The following is a 13208-nucleotide window of genomic DNA, read 5'->3' as shown; positions in this document are numbered from 1 at the left end:
TACTGATGTGATACAAAATGTGTTGATTGATTGCTACAGGTGTGGGTCGGCACAAAGGATGGAAATATTTACATCTACCTGGCTGAGACAAAGGAATTGTGGAAGAAAATGAAGGCCCACGACGACGCCATCAGGTCTCTGTGTGCTGCGGAGTCCCGATACATCATGTCTGGTGAGATAAGATTGTCACTTGGCCGCCATTTACATAGTGGGGGGGGGGTTCCTGATCTCCCATAGTGGGCAGAGATGTACTTGCTATGTCTTCTTCTATCCCCCCTATATCTGTTTTCCAATTGCTTTCTGTCTTGGTCTTGAAGTGAGATTTCTGAGTTTTGTCCTGACCCTGACTGGAGTCATTGGCTGGGAGGGAAACAGTCAAATGTATAGTGTTAATTTTGGGAGATGGTATTTTTTTCCTTGTAAATCATCTGTTATGTACTGTTATTTATTTTTCAATTTTAACGTATGATTTGGAAACTTTTGAGTATATTCCTCTTTGTGGGAATCTTGTGCTGGTGTCTGGGTGAAATATTTAGGTAATCTCAAACTAAGTACACTGATAGTGTGCTCTTGGAATGTTTTCTTTTGAGTCCATTTATTTTAGGCGAAAACTCTCTCTCGATGTTTGTGTAGGACTTTTTAAGTAATCTCAGTCCCTGTCTGTTTTTTTTCATCTTCACTCTATGTCTTTGACTTTGTTCCACTCATCCACACATTTTTCTTTTTTTTATTTTATTTTATTTTTTTGTTTGTTTGTTTATTGGCGCTGAAATGACAGCAATGCAAGTACGGTAAACCCCTTAACTCACTCAACCCTAACACCGACTATATCAGTTGTTTACCCGGGTTACTTTTACCCCATGCCTATTTATTACAGTTTTCTGAGACAAATTATAGGCGTAGTATCAATGCTAATGTTATTTTTAATTTTTACATATTAATGGTAGTTGACTAAAACTATCTATGTACATGCTCATTTTAATACATTTTTTTCCAATTTTGAAAAGCAGCAAAAACCTCTAGGATTGAGTGAGTTAATCGTTTACATTATGTAATAAAATGTCAAAAGTAATAAACAAAAATGAATATAAAAGCTTAAAGAAAAAAAAAAAAGAACATAATACCCAACACGGAACATTTTGGGCTCAAAACTCCTCTACAGAGAGGACGTTTCGATAATTAATTCTATGTCGTCAAAATCTGATTTTTTAAGTAATGTTTTCACTGTTTTTGTTGTTGGCTGAAGAAGAGTTTTGAGCTCAAGACGTTCCGTATTTGGTATTCTGTTCTTTTTTGAAGCTGTTTTATTCATTTTTGTTCATGACTTATTACAGTCCACAGCTTCTAGCAGTCTAGTATCACTTTGACTCTTTGACATCATCATCCTCATCATCACCTTTATTATCATTTCTTTTTCATTCCCGTTTAACCCTTGAATCATATACCTATGATGTTCGCATGGGTGTACGATCCGATAGTGATGTCGTTTCTTCTTCTCTTTACTAGCCTATCCTGCTTCTTTGGTTTGTGATTGTATTTTTGACAGGGGATATTTTTTTTTCTGTAAATCTCCTGCCTGTTTGTTCTTGGTTATTTATAATTTAGCTTATGATATCTTTAGGTTATGATTTTGATTTACATTTGTACTATTTTTGTTAGATTGCTTGTTTTTTTTGTTTCAGCGGTCTCTCATATAACCTCAATTGTGTTGGAAGAGACCTAAAGCAACAAACAAACAAACAAACAAAACATTTGTACTATTTTTGTTAGATTGCTTGTTTTTTTTTTGTTTCAGCGGTCTCTCATATAACCTCAATTGTGTTGGAAGAGACCTAAAGCAACAAACAAATCATTCCCTTTTACCCTTTTTCAGGTGCTGGATCTAAGGACGGGAAAGTTGCCATTTGGAACACAAATATCAAACCTGTGGATTCGGAGACTGTTTGAATCAGGACTTTTGATGTCATTAACTCACTCAACCCTAACACCGACTATGTCCGTTGTTTACTCGGGTTACTTTTACCCAATGCCAATTTATTACACTTTGCTGAAACAAATTATAGGCATAGTATCAAAGCTAATGTTTTTAGTTTGTGCATGTTAATGGTAGTTGAATAAAACTATCTGTGTACATGCTCATTTATAATACATTTCTTCAATTTTGAAAAGTAGCAAAAATCTCTAGGATTGAGTGAGTTAACATGTTCTGGCTACAACTTGAAATTCATTAGTTGCTGGTGAAAATCGTGGTGTATTTTATGAATCGGGACTCTTGATGTCATTAATGTGTTCTGGCTACAGCATGAAATCCATTCGTTGCTGGTGAAAAGTGTGGTGTATTTTATGATCAGGACTTTTGATGTCATTAATGTGTTCTGGCTACAGCATGAAATCCATTCGTTGCTGGTGAAAAGTGTGGTGTATTTTATGAATCGGGACTTTTGATGTCATTAACATGTTCTGGCTACAGCTTGAAATCCATTCGTTTCTGGTGAAAAGTGTGGTGTATTTATGAATCAGGACTTTTTGATGTCATTCACATGTTCTGGCTACAGCATGAAATCCATTCGTTTCTGGTGAAAAGTGTGGTGTATTTATGAATCAGGACTTTTTGATGTCATTCACATGTTCTGGCTACAGCATGAAATCCTTTACGTTTCTGGTGAAAAGTGGTGTATTTATGAATCAGGACTTTTTGATGTCATTAACATGTTCTAGCTATAGCTTGAAATCCATTCGTTACTGGTGAAAAGCTTGGTGTATTTTATGAATCGGGACTTTTGATGTCATTAACATGTTCTGGCTATAGCTTGAAATCCATTCGTTACTGATGAAAAGCTTGGTGTATTTTATATCTAGGAGATTCTGCATGCGTTCAGAGCCTTGACTTTTTCCTGGGTTTTTTTTTTTTAAACCTCAGTGATATCCACTAAATGTGCTCAAAGCGCTTTACATAAGTCCCAAACCAACAACAAAAAATAAAATTTAGGATGATATGTATTTTTCAACAAAGACGATGCTCTTTCTAGTCAGGTATTCATTCTACACCTGAGTATGGTGAGAGAATGTGGTTTCCCAAGGACTCCACTTTGCAATACCGCAGTGGGATTTGAACCAGGGACACAAAACAGTTTGGAAGCTGATTTTCATATTACAAGACCACAAAGATTATATAAAGATTATATGGTACACACATATCTGGTTTCTATGTTATACGATGTCCACCTTTCATCTGTTGAAGTGAACACTTAGTGCCTTAGGTGTGATACAGTGAGAAATTTTCTACCTTTTCATCAAATGGATGCTTCCAACTGGATTACAATTTTTTTCCAGCAAACATTGTGTCATTTGATATATATATAATCAATCTATTTAGATTTACACTTGTATATCTGTGTTGTTTAGTAACAGTTTTCTGGCCAAATTGTGAAAACACTTCTAATCTATTGACTTATTTAGTAACAGTTTTCTGGCCAGAGTGTGAAAACACAACGATTAAAAAAACATGGTAAGCCGGTTTACTGCATTCTATAATGTTGTTACCCGTTATTGAAATGACTAATGTTTAATTTTTTGGGTTTTTTTTTTTTGTTTTGTGGGTTTTTTCTTGTTGATTAATTTTGCAATATTGAAATACACATTTCTTACAATTGGTGGGAGAACACATCCCATGTTTTAAACTTTACAAATATTATGTTTTGTAATGGAAAATGAAATCCATATTTTTTTTTGGTTGTCATATAACGATAAAAGTGTCCTTATTCATTGTGTTGATTTTTAAAAAATGTTTTAATGATTTTATCTAAAAGAAATCCTATTTATAACTATGCATACCGTGGAATTTTATTATGTGGTCGAAGGCCATTCATAGTGATTAAAAGCCCTTATAACCTATTTAAAAAAAAAAATAAACATTTCCCTTTATTATCTTCAAAGGAAATTTCTAGAGCATTTATATAGCGCAATATCCACTATACATGCTCAAAGTGCTTTACAAGGGGTCCCTGACCAACAGAAACACATAATTTATAGAACAAGATATGACGCCTGTTAAGCGATATTACAGAGACAGCACTGTTAACGGCCAGGTACTCATTTTACACCTGAGTACGGTGAGACAATGTGAGTAAAGAGCCTTTTCCAAGGACTCAACTATGCACCAAGCGAGGCTCGACCCCAGGACCTTCTGATTCAAGAGCGAGTGTCCTACCACAAGAAAGGACTCATCCCTACTATTAACCACAATGCAGTACTGCAGTGTGATTCATTGGGGCTGAGTTTCCAGCTCAAGAAAAAAAATGAGATGCTGCCACCTGGGCTGAAACTGAAACATTTGCATCTCTAGAACTTTGGTGCCTTAATCACTTGGCCAGATTTCCTCTCAGTTTGAATTACTCCCCTTTTTCTCCTTAGCTTGGATGCCGTTCAGCACAGATAAATCTATAAACAAAATATATTTTTGAGTGTGCGATTATGTTTCATTTTCCTGATAATATGACCTCAAATGTTGTTTGTTTTTTTTATATAATACGTGAATAAATACAATCAGGGTTGTGTTTTTAAATGTTTTTATATTATTAAAGAGAATTGTTATTTTACAACATTGGACCACATTAAAAGATGTTTGATATAGTGTATTATTTTTTTAATACACAGACGATGATTTAACCTTTGTCTTTTACTGCTGAAATAATATGGTTGACTGGTTCTACTACACAATGATATGATATGGGTTTACCTATATATCATATTTTAAATATTATATTACATAATGATATTCGACTTATTGTTTTGTTGTTCTGTTATGGGAATTTTTTATTTATTTTTGTTTTTGTGTATGTTTTTTAATTATTATTTTTTTCATTTGTTTGAAACGTTGCATTATGAAATGGTCTTTCTAATGTTGGTGCAATTTATTATTAGTGTTGTGATATGAAGAAAGAACAGCATTCTAATTTCAATACAATTTGTGTAACTTGTTTGTCGATGATTCTTTTGTTTTACTTACCCAGAAATCTTTCAGAAATAATTTTTGTCTTTTCGTGGTGTAGCCTAGGATAATGGGGACAAAATACACTTTTTGCAGGGATTAAGGTGATGTCTGGAACGAGTTCATGTCTCATATGTGCGTGAAACAGCATGAATGAGTACAGAAGAGTTCTTCTTCTTCCTCGTCAGGTTCAGGCAGCCCATGCCATCATGTTAACGATTAATGCTGCCCTACTGGGTGGGGTTCCTAACCTCCCATAGTGGGCAGGGGGGTACTTACTGTGTCTTCTATCCCCTTATATCTGTTTTCCAACATGCTTTCTGTATTTGTCTTGGAATGAGATTACTTGGTTTTGTCATGGTCCTGGCCAGATGCCCTGGCTGAGGGGGAAACAAGTCGAATGTATAGTTAGTTTTGGGAGATGATATTTTTTTCATTGTAAATCATCTCTCTGTAATGCACTGTATTATGCTTTCTTTATATTATAGTATATTATGATTTGTAAAACATTTGAGTGTGGTCCTCTTAGCGGCGACCTGTGCTTGTGTCTGGATGAGACTTTTAGTGACCTCAAACTAAGTACTTTGATAGAGTGCTTTTAGAATCTACATCTGTTTCGTATTTGAACCAATTCCCCTTTGTCATGGATGCTTTATTGTAATTCTACAACTTTTTACTATCCCATATTCTTCCTTTTTACAGGCCCTGATATGACCTTAATGTGTTGCAGGCGCCGTAAAACCCTTAAAAACAAAAACAAAATGCTGGCCTTGAGTATTCATTAGGTAGACGGATAAGATGTTTTTGAAAGCTTCCATTTTGTGGAGTAGACATTTTCTTCTGGGAGGAGGCTGTTCCATTCCTTTGCCGTTTTGGGGAAGAAACTCGATTGTCTGTGAGATGTTTTTTTTTTGAGGCTGGAATATTGTATGTCAGTGGATGTGTTGTACAAGCGCTATGTCGGTGTTGTACAAGCGCTATGTCGGTGTTGTAGCGCTATGTCGGTGTTGTACAAGCGCTATGTCGGTGTTGTACAAGCGCTATATCGGTGTTGTACAAGCGCTATGTCGTTTGTGGGATTGACTTGTTAAAAACCAAACTGCCCTGTGGTGGGAGTCGAACACGATATTGCCAAGTTACACTGTCCCTGAACCAACCCAGCAGTATGGAGGCTGTCTTGACATTAGCATCTATAGCAAAAGACCCAAGTGGAAGGAAATGACACAAGAAAGTCAATTAGAGAGACAGCTGAGGCATGCTGAACAGAGGATTAGTAAGAGAAATGCCCTGTGTCATTAAATCACACAGCGAAATTCAGTCCACAAGTTGGTTAAGCATAAAGAAATGATCAAATCAAAAAAAGTCATGTTTGGTAACACTTTAATACATTGGATGAAATAAATTCTAAATGAATAGTAGTTGCACAAATAATAATAATAATTATCATAATAATAATATCAGCGACAGTGATATAATACAAGTTTTAAAGCATTGTGAGATACAGAAAGATTGAAATCAGATCAAATCAATAACAGTAGTCATGGCAGAAATATCAATGCAACTTTACCAAGCAATACTAACAATCAATGGCACTAAAAACTATTCTATAACTATAATATTATATTAATAACTGAGTGAACTGTGACTATGATTATATTAACACTACAAATGATTTGGGATTCATGAAATTATCATGTTGTTGTTTTTCTACATATCGAGGCTTGGAATATTTCTCTCATTTTTACTTTCAGGTCATGTCAGTGCCAGTAAAAATTAAACGACAGAATGGTCAAAAGATTTAAGATCGCGCTTCAAAAGATTTAAGATCGCGCTATCAAGAGTAAAACAAAAACAAACAAAAATATAAGGGGACAAGTGAAACAGAGATGAGAAATCGATCCTTTAGCAATAAAACCATCTCTACATATTCAATTATTTTACTTTTAACCACAATTCATGATGTGTCATCGGCATTATGTCGGACATCTTTCATTTGTCAGTATCTTCGCATCAATAGGGTGGAGGGTCCCAATAACTCAGTTGAGCACTGCCGCACAAGAAATATCAACCTTGATGCAGTGAAGATCTTTTCTGACCTCTTTGTCCTCCAGGCAGTGATTGGGTAACTGGTTTGTTAGAACTGGCGGAAGTACTTTTGAGTTTGAGACAGACTATTGTCATATCCAAAGGGTAGCAAGCAAATCGTTACCATCGGTCTAACGCACCCAGGTGTGCCTACCCTCAATTTCCAATTTTGGGGACATTTTACGAATAAAATTTCTAATTTTAAATGAAGATGATAATGATGATGATTGTGTTGTTGTTGGTGGTAATGGAGCTAATTATTAATGCAGTGGTGGTGGAGGTGGTATCAACGGTGGTTTGGTGGAGTATTTTTTTCTTCTGAAGAGAATAATTGTAATACGGGCCAACCATCCCTCACGTGTGTACATTGGTACAACGACAACACACCGAAAAGTCCACGATGATATATGGAAGACTTACAACTGAATTTGTTAAGATTTCTTATTGAACGATGAGCCCATAATATTGTGATATTTGGGATTGTCTGGCGTACAATGGAAAAAAACTCACCTTTTTTTTTATTTTGCTGTGTAATTAATTCAAATACATATAAATCGAAACAACCAATGCTTAAAAATCTTAAATCTTTAACTTGCTTAAGAGATTTCTGGACAACATTGGAGGTCTACGTTTATCAATACTGAGGAATTATGATAAAGCCAACAACACAGTACCAGAAATATTGGCTGACTTAAAGCATGGTTGACTTTATCCGTGATTAACTCACTCAATCCTAGATATTTTTGCTGCTTTTCACAATTGGGTAAAATGTATTAAAAATGAGCATTTACATAAATAGTTTTATTGTTTTTTTTTGGTTTGTTTTTAAGGGTTATACGACGCTTGCAACACATTAAGGTCATATCAGCGCCAGTGAAAAGGAAGAAAATGGGATAGTAAAAAGTTCTAGATTACAATTAAAGCACCCAAGAAAAGGTAAGACAAAGGGGAATTTGTTGTTTGTTTTGTTTTTAAGGGTTTTACGGCGCTTGCAACACATTTAGGTTATATCAGCGCCAGTAAAAAGGAAGAAACTGGGATAGTAAAAAGTTCTAGAATTACAATTACAGCACCCAAAAAAAGTAAGACAAAGGGGAACTAAGAAGAAATAGGGATCAGATGTAGATTCCAAGAGCATACTACCAATGTACTTAGTTTGAGATCACCTATAAGTCTCATCCGGACACAAGTACATAATCCAACAAGGAGGAATACACTCAAATGCCTACATTTTACATTCAAAAAAATAAATATAATAATGCATAACAGAGAGATGATTTACAAAGAAAAAAATATCATCTCCCAAAAAAATATCTATGCATTTGACTGTTTCCCTCCCAGCCGGGACTCCGGCCAGGGCCAAGACAAAACCAAGTAATCTCATTCCAAGACAAAGACAGAAAGCAAATTGGAAAACAGATATAAGGGGACAGAAGACACAGTATGTACCTCCCTGCCCGCTATGGGAGGTCAGGATCCCCACCCAGGGGAATTTGTTCAAATAAGAAACAGATGTAGATTCCAAGAGCACACTATAAAGTACTTAGTTTGAGACCACCTATAAGTCTCATCCGGACACAAGCGCAAAATCCGAGGAATACACTCAAATGCTTACATTATACATTCAAAATAACAAATATAAAATACATACAGAGTGTTTACAGGAAAAAATATTCCCAAAACAATAACTATGCATTCGACTGTTTCCCTCCCAGCTAGGACTCCGGCCAGGGCCAGGACAAAACCAAGTAATCTCATTCCAAGACAAAGACAGAAAGCATGTTGGAAAACAGATATACGGGGGTAGAAGTCACAGTATGTACCCCCCTGCCCACTATGGGAGAAATAGTTTTATTCAACTACCATTCCCTCCCAGCTAGGACTCCGGCCAGAGCCAGGACAAAACCAAGTAATCCCATTCCAAGACAAAGACAGAAAGCATGTTGGAAAACAGATATAAGGGGGTAGAAGACACAGTATGTACCCCCCTGCCCAATATGGGAGGGTAGGAATGATAATATGGTGGTTGGGATGATGATGATGAAGTGGTTGTGGTAGTATTGATGCTCGGGGGTTGATGAGGATGATGATGTCATATTAGTGGTTCATGATTACTTAAACTTTAAAATTCCAGAGGTCGTAATATAATGGTCAAACTTTTATTAACTAAACGGAACAAAAAGTAAACTTACCTCTTTTTCAGATTTCCGGGACCAATCCAGAAATTCCATGATGGTAAGCACTACAAACCCTGGAAAAAACTATGGCTCCACGGGTGATATGGGTCTAAATTATTACTTGGCTTCAAATACTCTTCAATAGTCGTAACGTCACTTCCTTCCTAATGACGCATGGTAACTTATGTTTTTTGTTTGTTTTTAAGGGTTTTACGGCGCTTGCAACACATTAACGTCATATCAGTGCCAGTAAAAAGGAAGAAAATGGGATAGTAAAAAGTTTTAGAATTACAATTCAAGCATCCAAGAATAAGTCAGACAAAGGAGAATTGGTTCAAATAGGCAAGAGTTGTAGATTCCAAGAGCACATTATCAGTGTACTTAGAGATCACCTAAAAGTCTCATCCAGACACAAGCACAGGTCCCAACTAAAAGGAACACACTCAAACGTTTACAAATCATATAATATAATATGTAAACTAAACATAATACAATGCATAACAGAGAGATGGAAAAAAATATCATCTCACAAAACTATAACTATATATTCGACTATATCCCTCACAGCCAAGGAACTCCGGCAAGGATCAGGACAAAACTAAGTAATCTCATTCCAAGACAATGACAGGAAACAATTGGAAAACGGTTATGGGGGGATAGAAGACACAGCATGTACCTCCCTGCCCACTAGGGAGGTCAGGATCCCCACCCAGGGCTTCAAATTACAGTGTTTAAATGTTCTAACTTGATGCTATGGATTAAATGATGTAAAATAAACAATAAGCGGTTATCTATCTGATTCATGATGAAAGAAGAGTAACTTTTAATAGAAATAGGCTAAATATTTTTTTCTTTGCCTCAGCCTTCACAAATCCAAGCGTAACAAGCAACATTGACTCCAACACAATCAACAAAAAATAGGTAATAAGTAAGGATAATTTATTACCTTAAGATAAACAACTGAAATAAATACTTATTGGAAAAAAAAAAACGAAAAAAACACAACCAGATCTTTTTCGATAAATAAATGAATAACTATGTAAATAAATGAAAACATAGATAAAATGAGTGAGAATAACATGTCACCAGATGAGGAAACAGGGCAGGCATTGGAAGTTGAAAGACTAAAACTAAAACTGGTGCTTGAATTAAATGGCAACCACTACAGTAGCAAAACAAAATTGGGGCATGCACAGTTTAATTTTACATCTATGTAACATATATTACAATCAGTATAATAATAGTAATGATAAAAAATCAATATTGGCAATAAATATAAGTAATAATAATAATATGTTATCAACATCTCTCTCTCTCTCTCTCTCTCTCTCTCTCTCTCTCTCTCTCTCTCTCTCTCTCTCTCTCTCTCTCTCTCTCTCTCTCTCTCTCTCTCTCTCTCTCTCTCTCTTCTTTCTCTCCCTCTCTATCTACACTGGCTCCCTTTGCTAATTGCTCAGCAGATGAAAAACAACAAAATACAAAATATATGAAAACAACATGGCCGGCTGCATTAGTTTTATCACAAGAAGACGCATTTAAAAAATCAAAAATCAAAACATGTGACATGTCGAGAAGCCATCAAGAGTTGATATAATAATAGAGAAAGCCTACAACAGCTTGGATATCAATTCTTATTTAACATCAAATATATTGAGATTGTATTCACATAAAAAGGCACACTAAAAAAATGACAATAATGATCCCAAAAAAATTTTTTTTTTAATTAAAATAAATAAATAATGATAATAATAATTAATAATAATAATAATAATAACAATAATAATAAATAGCTTAACACTAAGATACAAATACAGAAAGCATTGATAATACCCTAGCAATGGAGGCTTATGAGAATGTCACAAGAGACATTTTGTAGATGAAGGGCAGCTGTAGGTGTACATAAATTTATTTTGGTAAAACCAAATAAAAAATACTCTGTATTTAGAAAATCCGCGTTTAAAAAATACATATGAACATTTATATAGCTCTTTAGAGAGGCGATGTGGCCTTGTGGTAAGACACTCGATTTCTGATCAAAATATCTTATGTTTGAGCCTCGCTCAGCGCATAATTGAGTCCTTGGATAAGGCTCTTTCCTCACATTCTCTCACTGTACTCAGGTGTAAAATGAGTACCTGGCCGTCAACAGCATTGTCCCTGTCGGGAAAAAAAAATAATATTGTCTAATAGGCATCATGTTTCGTTCTACATGTTTTGTTTTGCTGTTGGGCAGGGACCCTCTGTAAAGCGCTATATAAAAGATTTTTACCAAAAAAATGTTAATTCTTTTTAACGGATTTATCATACAAACTTATATGCAATTCATAATAATTCATTTATTTCCCAGCAAGTCACATGGAAATATATTTCCATTTCATAAGGTTCTTGTCATCTTTTGCATCTCTTTTGAGCTTAAAATGCTATAGAATCCATCGCTGCCAACAGCTAGATATTGTAATGCTATGGGTTTAGCCAAAAAAACGACAACACCTAGCCAGATATAATATGCCAACACAAAAAACTATGAGTAGCATTGAACGTTTATAGTCTGATTTATATAAATTTAGTGAGAACTACTCATAAAAATGGCTAGCTATACACAATAACAAAAGAGATGGGTGACATCAATTTCGTTCCTTCTATTCATTCACATCTATTTGAGTTGAGTGGGGTTTATTCAGTGATCATTGTCATTCATCCCATCATTTGTTTGTTTGTTTTTAAGGGTTTTACTGCGCTTGTAACGCATTTGGGTCATATCAGCGCCAGGAACAAGGATGAAAATGGAATAGTAAAAAGTTCTAAAATTACAATTAAAGCACCCAAGAAAGGGGAATTGGTTCAAATCGGAAACAGGTGTAGATTCCAAGAGCACACTATCAGTGTACTGAGACTGAGATCACCTAAATGTCTCATTCAGACACAAGCACAGGTCCCCACCAAGAAGAATACACTCAAATGTTTACAAATCCTATGTATGTAAAGCAAACAATAATACAGTGCATAACGAAGAGATGATTTACAAGACAAAAAATATCATCTCCCAAAACTATTCATTTGAGTGTCAGGGCCAGGACAAAACCAAGTAACCTCAATCCAAGACAAAGACAGAAAGCATGTTGGAAAAACAGATATAAGGGGATAGAAGACACAGTAAGTGCCTCCTTGCCCACTATGGGAAGTCAAGAACCCCACCCAGCATCCCATCACTGATCAAGCTCAATATTGCTTGAAATTTGTAATAAGACAAGACACCTCAGTGCTGAATTATGACACCACATTCTGATTGGACAGATATAAATAAATGTAATTAGCATAAAGTTAAAGCACTCAGGATTGGTTACTTCTAGGGAACATCTTCATACATCCTTCCTGTACATGTAAAAAGTGACTCTAAGATGCTAGAAGCCTTGGGCAGGTAAAAAGTAATGAATGAAAATGACAGCGTCAAAAAAAAAATAAAATTGAACGTTGTCGACGACCACATCAAATATTTCTCTATCACCCATCTTTATCTCAAGTGATGTATTTTAGCTAAAGAAGAGTTTTGGGCCTGAAACGTCCCATGTTTAGTATTTTGATCTTTTTCGAAGCTGTTATATTCATATTTGTTCATAGATTTTTACGATGCATATATCACTAGTCTGATAACTGATTGTATTGAAGCAAGAGTTAAATGGACACAAGAAGACAATGATTGTATTGAATGATACTACATACACATACATACAAATAATCCCAGACCGGCCAAAGACCACAACCGTCTCTATTCCTTCTTTTCTTTCCATTTCCTCCCCCCTACAAAATATGAATTGTAATGAAATAATATCCTCAGATGTAAAAGACTCATCCATGACAAACAAATGACTGATATAAATTGAGTGGACAATAGTTGGTAACGTCATTCGATTTAGATACAGATCTATAGGTACCTGCGCAAGTTGATTTCTTTATCC

General features: G+C 35.3%; 1 protein-coding gene across 4 annotated transcripts in view; it reads left to right on the top strand.

Annotated features, from left to right (window-relative positions):
• LOC144957382 (DENN domain-containing protein 3-like) overlaps positions 1–4981 on the top strand; it is a 43211-nt gene extending 38230 nt beyond the window's left edge. For all 4 annotated transcript variants that reach the window (XM_078888628.1, XM_078888631.1, XM_078888630.1 and 1 more), the window contains exons 27-28: positions 40–172; positions 1874–4981. In XM_078888628.1, coding sequence (XP_078744754.1) covers positions 40–172; positions 1874–1947 — 207 coding nt within the window. In that variant the 3' untranslated portion in view covers positions 1948–4981. The remainder of the gene's footprint in view (positions 1–39; positions 173–1873) is intronic.
• The last annotated feature ends 8227 nt before the right edge of the window (positions 4982–13208 follow it).

This window comes from Berghia stephanieae, chromosome 11, assembly GCF_034508935.2.
Source record: "Berghia stephanieae isolate SIO BIC M18660-M18661 chromosome 11, UCSD_Bste_1.3, whole genome shotgun sequence".
Classification (NCBI taxonomy): domain Eukaryota; kingdom Metazoa; phylum Mollusca; class Gastropoda; order Nudibranchia; family Aeolidiidae; genus Berghia; species Berghia stephanieae.
The sequence above is the reverse complement of the archived record's forward strand: the minus strand, read 5'-3'. Positions and strand labels throughout refer to the sequence as shown.